This window comes from Verticillium dahliae, genomic scaffold, assembly GCF_000150675.1.
Source record: "Verticillium dahliae VdLs.17 supercont1.23 genomic scaffold, whole genome shotgun sequence".
NCBI classification, from domain to species: Eukaryota; Fungi; Ascomycota; class Sordariomycetes; order Glomerellales; family Plectosphaerellaceae; genus Verticillium; species Verticillium dahliae.
Window position 1 is genome coordinate 369,473 of NW_009276931.1, and position 6,462 is coordinate 375,934.

The following is a 6,462-nucleotide window of genomic DNA, read 5'->3' on the forward strand; positions in this document are numbered from 1 at the left end:
AGACGACGTTCCACCGCACACATTGACCCTGGTCCACGAGGACCGTCTCACTGGTGCGCCTCACTGCTCACGTTCCGCTGTTCTGCTGCTGACACGGCTCAGATGTCTTGGCCACGTACGAGGAAGTGACCTCTTTCCAGGTGTACAGCCTGGCCCCCTTCCCCAACAAGGTAAACAAGTCATTATGACGCTCGATTCACCATGTTCGATTGGCAGTTTCTGACCTATCCTAGGAATACCAGCTTCTGTCCGACGTGACGCGTGAGCTGTTGCAATACTCTCACGAGGACCCCGTCGCCATGGCCTCTACGTACGGCTCCGTCACGAATCCAAACATGAAGAGGCGCGAGCGCAAGAGCAGGCCGCAGGCCCAGCCGGCGCCAAAGCCCGCCGAGAAGAAAGCCCCAGCGGCGGCGGCGGCGCCCAGCCCGGCGCCCGAGGTCAAGGAGGAGACCAAGCCGGCGGCGGCCAGAGACATGTTTGCCAAAAAGGCGGGCGCAGGTGCCGCGGCGCCGGCCAAGGCTGCGCCTTCGCTTAAGCGCGGCGGCTCGTCGGGCATCATGTCTGCGTTTTCCAAAGCGGCGGCCAAGGCCTCGAAGGGAGGCTCCAAGCCGTCGTCCAACGCGTCCACGCCCAAACCGGTCGACTCGCCCGCGCTGTCGGATGACGGCGAAGACGACGAAGACCCGCTGCCTGCGCCGAAGAGGGCTGCTGCAGAAGGGGGCCGCAAATCTCGACAGGACCGCGAGGCGGCCCTCCGGCAGATGATGGAGGAGAGCGAGGACGAGCCAGAGGACGAGGAGGACAAGGATGAGGAGGAGGAGGAAGCGGCGGCAGACGAGCCTATGGAGGACGTGCACGAGCCAGCGCTCGACAGGAAGACTGACATCCCGGCCAGGCAATCTGAAGAGGTCGTGGCGAGCACAGGCGACGGGCGGCGTCGCGGCAAGCGGCGCGTCATGAAAAAGACACAGACGGTGGACAAGGAGGGTTATTTCGGTGAGTTCTCGCGTGCAGCCGGGGCATGGACCGATGCTGACCAAGACAGTCACGACGCAAGAAGAAGCCTGGGAGTCATTCTCGGAAGACGAGCCCGCGCCTCGAGCGCCTGCACTCGCCAAGGTGGCTGCGGCGCCGAGCTCTGGGACGCAGCCCAAGGCGAAGAAGGCAGCGCCCAAGGGCCAGGGCAACATTATGTCTTTCTTTTCAAAGAAGTGAAGGGTCAGCATTGTTGGCACCCGGAGCAGACACGTCGACACGACAAGATGGATTCCATGGCGCCCACGACGCGCAGCCGAGAGGGGGAACAAAGTTTGGCATGGCGGGCTGGACATGGTCGAATGCTACATGGACACTCGCTGTCTTTATTGCGCCCAATTTCTGCATCTCTCGTGCCGGAGCTGTTGACAGGCACGGGCGACAACGTGTCGATCAGGCGTGCTCAAAAAGGTTTGGACGAACGGAGGCTTCTTGGGAGAGCACCATGTTACATTCGAATAAGATCAAGCAATGAGCCACGGCAATTCCCGGCGGCAGGGTATGATTCGGTGCTCCCTGTGAAGTCTCGGCCCTGACCGCGAAATGATGTTGCCGCTTATATATCGGCCATGGCATTCACAGGACTGGACGGCTTTGGATTGATTCATGCAGAGATGAGATGCGGTGCCGATGAGATGGTGGACGTGCATGGTGGATGTACCGACCTTGGATGTATTCGTACAGATGGTGCAGATGGGCCTGTACTACATGTACCTGTCCTACATGTACATAGCACAAGTACGGTACCTTACCGCAGGTGCTCAACCACGACCGAGGCCCCTGTAAATCAGCCCCTAAACGTGCCAAGTAGCGCGTCCCCCAGACCCGCAGCGGGGTGTGTCCCTGTCACGCGTGCCCCGAGCCTACCCACTGTACCAACCTACATGCACGTGCACATTGCCTGGCATTGATCAGGTACATTTTTGGTAAATGTTTACATAGTACATGGATAAGCTTTCTGGATAGGGTAGTAGAGGTTTAAAGTTGGTGTGCTTTTTCTTTTTCTACATCCTATGTACTATGTACTATGTACATGTACTATGTACATGTACATAGTACGAACAGGTACCTAGGGACCTGGAAACCCGGTCAAGCTTTGGCGGCCCCACTGAACCCAAGGTAGGTACATGCCATGTATCCAGGCAAGCCAGGGAGGACAATGCATGCTGTGGACCATGTGCATGGTTCACCGTCGACGTAGCTTCTGTTCGGCCAACTACCTCGACACCAACAACATGCTTTCGACAACCGCGCCGGCTCATTTCCATGCCACCACGACAGCGACAGCGCACTGCTTTCGCACATACATAAACCCAACACTGGCAGACATATGCTGAAGAGCCAGTGACTTCGGAGAGGGAAATTGCCGGCATGGTTGCTAGCGCGAGGCACTGTCGCCGTACCAGTTCTGAGGTTGAACAAATGGCGTCTAGTCCTAGGCCGCCGTCTCCAGCAATGCAGAGCTCGTGGCGAGCGGGCCCGACCAACTCCTTGACTAGCTATGAACCATACAACCCCGGAGGGTCCCTCGATCATCCTCAGCACTCTGATGGTAAATTACGAAAGCGTGATTTCAGCAACCGTACTCGAACGGGCTGCCTGGTTTGCCGCAGACGAAAGAAGAAATGGGACGAACGAAAGCCAGAGTGTAAGCACAGTTCCTAACTTAACGTGTACCTCGGGTTTCCATGCTGACTGCAATCAGGCCACAATTGCATTCGTAGCGGGGTGAACTGCCCTGGTTACCCCCCGCAAGAGGGCACTTGTCGGAGGGTTCAAGTCCGGAGGACCTCGGGCATTCCGCTAGGGCCCAAAGACTTCAGCTGTGTACCGCTGGATCCCTACGGTACACCGCTACAGAGCACTGAAGCGAAACTGCCCGTGGAACAACAGAGGCTAGACACCTTGCCGTGGGACGGCCAAGGACACATGGTGCGGACTAATCCATCTCAGGGGTGGTCGCCAGTCCATGACGACAACAGACACACGCCATCCACCATCCATGGTGCAGTTGCCCCACGCCCGAAGCTCCGTCCGCTGCTCCCCACACCAACAAACCCTCTCCCAAGCCGTGTCAGCAGTCAGGAAGTTCCACAACAGGCTGGCATGGGTAATTGGAAGGGCTATGAAAATGCTGTGGGCGCTGTGCCCTCTCATCAAAATGCCATGACGAGTCACGCAACCGACAGACGCCAAACCTTGACGTCAGGCCAAGGATCAAGACAAGATACTGGAGACATGGAAATGCGTCAGCATGATGTCGAGATGCGAGTTGTTCGCCGTTCAAGTTTAAACTTAGAGGTAAACCATGGGGGCACACAATTCTCTCAACACTCTCTCAGAACGGGCCAGGATAACGGTTCTATTCTGTCCGACATGCAACTTGCCGCAGCAGGAATATCTAGCAGCTCATACCCAATGTCTTCAATGACCGGTTCCAAACGGTGGCCAAACTTGGCTACGGCTCATCCTCCACCATATGGCTCGCGCGCGACCTGCAGTAAGTAACCCTTCTAGTCGGGGTGTGACGATTCGCTAATCGCCCAGTATAGACATCATCAGTATGTAGCACTAAAAATCTACATCCACAACTCGGTCCAGCACCGTGAACTGCCATTCTACGAGCACCTGGAAAAAGTCCCCCCTAGCCGGCACCCCGGCGCCAAAAACGTCAGAAAGCTGCTCGCTTCTTTTCAAGTAACCGGCCCCCATGGCAGGCACGTCGCGCTTGCTCTTCAGGTTTCTCAAATGAGCATCCGCGACATGGATACGGTGTTCATGAATGGCCGCGGATTTAACGAGGGATTTGTGAAGGGAGCTGCCAAGGAGCTTCTTGAAGCGCTTGATTTCCTGCATACCGAGGCGCAATGCGCACACACTGGTAGGTGCATACTCTCCTCTCCCATCGTTCACATGCATATGCACATACGAACACGCCGATCATCGCTGCTGAGACGAGATCAGATGTTCACCCGGGCAATCTGCTGCTCGGGACAAACGACGACTCCATCTTCCAGAAGCTGGAAGAAAATGAGTTCTCGAGCCCCGTCCCTCGCAAGCAACTTGAAGACCGGACCATCTACCTTTCCCGCCTGATGAAGCCCAAGGCCGGGCCACTACTGCTTTCTGATTTTGGAGAAGCTAGGCTCGGCCCTGGTCCCCATGCCGGCGACATCATGCCAATCATGTATCGAGCCCCGGAGACGCTTTTGTACATTCAATGGGGCTATCCGGTCGATATCTGGAGCGTGGGACTTACGGTATGTGTTCATATCAAAGTTGCAGTTCCACCAACGGAGCCACTAATCACTCCCTCTTTGTCTTAGGCGTGGGATCTCCTTGAAGGAAAGACGCTGTTTAGCGCCCGCAAGGAGGACGGCAGCTTCTCGGACGGAGCTCACTTCGCCGAACTCATTGCAGCACTCGGCCCACCGCCTCCAGGGCTTCTCAATCGGCATCGCAACAGAGCGCTCGAGTACTGGGATGAACATGGTACGCATAATGAAAGCCGACTCCGTATTGAATTTTTCCAACACTTCTAACCATTCTGTCTGCTCAGGAAACTGGAGCGAGTTTGTGCCTATACCGAAGGAGAGGACTCTCGAGGCAGCTGAAACCAAACTCGGGGATAATACCAAGTTCCTCCAGTTCATTCGAAGAGCCCTTGCCTGGGATCCGGACGCTCGCCCCACAGCGAAGGAACTTCTGCAAGACCCGTGGTTGAAGGACTAGGCTAGGTTGCCGAGTTGCTTCATTATTCCATCAATACCCCAAACGTTCTACGACTCGGTAGAAACGGTGTATATGTAACGAGATTCTGTTGCGCGAAACCTGGCGTTCTAGACACAACGCAGCCACCTCCACTTATCCTGTGATGGCGAAGCTGTGAGTGAGCATACACCAGCTGCAACAGTCCGGACTGGAGCTGAACATCCCAGGTCGGTATACTTGGGTTATTGTGGGTTCAGGTCTCAACGTGGAGATCGGAACTGCTCAGTGCTGTGAGCCTGCGGCGACGGCATTGTGCGTTACGGGATGACCATTCGCGGCTGCGCAGCTGTTCCACGTCCATATCGTTTTGGTAACTGCCCGCAATCCAGGTGAACCGCTCGATTGAGAATCCTGCATTTGTCTTGTACAGCGCTGGTGGTCGACAGGCCGAGAGCGATACTGCGAGCGCCTTGGCTACGGTCGAGTCAGGGTTGTGGCCGTGCTTGCGGTGTGCTCGGCGACTCCGTTTGAGGCACCGGGAGAGGGACGAGAGCGCGGAAGCCTCGTGCGACGGTCGAGTTCTTTCAAGGCTCGGCCTGTCGGCTCGATCTTGGACAATCTGTCCCAAAAGTCGGGGGGATATTCGCAAGACGACCAGGCGCCGAATCCTAGGTCGGTTCTCGACTTGATGGGCTTCACCGCAGGCTCTCGGGGGAGAGGTCGCCTGTTCGTTGCCTTCTGCGCTTCTGCGGCGCCATGAGCAATTGACGGGCTTCGAGAGCATGATACGAGCGGAATCGGGGTTGATGTAGGCAGGTTGCCATTGATGGTCGCGTTTGAGCAAGGGAGGTGCGGGAAAGCTCTAGCCAACAATTAGCCGCCTGGGACGTAGGTGGTTGGCCAATTATAACTACTCGTGCTACGCCCCACTTATCTCAGGTTTCGCTTTGGCTCACCCTCATAAGAGGGTGCTCACTACCCATACGGGCGCACCACCCATACGGGCATGTACCTCACATACTACTTTACACGGGAAAGTGACTTGAACTTACATTCCTAGATATTATTCTCTAACGCTATTATATAACTTTAGAGAAAAGTTCACCATATAAAGATGGATAATCCGAGCTAGTTTAAGCGCCTGGTATGATTTATTAGACTGGAATCTATGGCGTGGATTAGAAGTTGACTTTGTGGTAGAATAGTTTGGTGTGTTGCCCGTATGGGTGGTGCGCCCGTATGGGTAGTGAGCACCCTCTTATGAGGGTGAGCCAAAGCGAAACCTGAGATAAGTGGGGCGTAGCACGAGTAAATTAATCCGTTCCGTCCCGTATCTTTCCCATCTCGTCTAGCCCTTAATTACATAAGTGCCCGCCTGAATTTTCACCTGGGCATCTCATGGTTACAGGTGAGTTTTTGTGGGTGACAGTCCAGGTGCCTACGAAGTAAGTCACCACCCCCAATCTCTGCGCCCCCCCAATCTCTGCGCACCCCCCCCCCCGAACAGGAGTCACCGTTCGCGCTGAAGAACGAGGAGGTGGGAAAATCATTTAAATAGGGGGTGGTAGAGGAAAAATTTGGGAGAAATACAAATTTAGAGGGGTGGTTCACTCTACAATAATAGAAGCCTTTGGGGGCGATGAGAAATGTAGGGTATGTCGGACACGTGGACATAGTAGACCCTGCCGCGCACGCAAGAGGAGATAAGAGGTA

General features: G+C 55.5%; 2 protein-coding genes across 2 annotated transcripts; both read left to right on the forward strand.

Annotated features, from left to right (window-relative positions):
• Positions 1-299: 299 nt before the first annotated feature.
• On the forward strand, positions 300-1,218 carry VDAG_09169 (uncharacterized protein; the record flags this gene model as incomplete). Its single annotated transcript, XM_009655471.1, has 2 exons — positions 300-999; positions 1,049-1,218. 2 exons carry the CDS (start codon positions 300-302, stop codon positions 1,216-1,218), a joined length of 870 nt encoding a protein of 289 aa, XP_009653766.1.
• Positions 1,219-1,722: 504 nt separating this feature from the next.
• On the forward strand, positions 1,723-4,770 carry VDAG_09170 (protein kinase domain-containing protein; the record flags this gene model as incomplete). Its single annotated transcript, XM_009655472.1, has 7 exons — positions 1,723-1,820; positions 2,112-2,157; positions 2,365-2,686; positions 2,744-3,538; positions 4,003-4,298; positions 4,365-4,530; positions 4,598-4,770. The coding sequence occupies 7 exons, from the start codon at positions 1,723-1,725 to the stop codon at positions 4,768-4,770; spliced, it is 1,896 nt and encodes a 631-aa protein (XP_009653767.1).
• Positions 4,771-6,462: the final 1,692 nt, after the last annotated feature.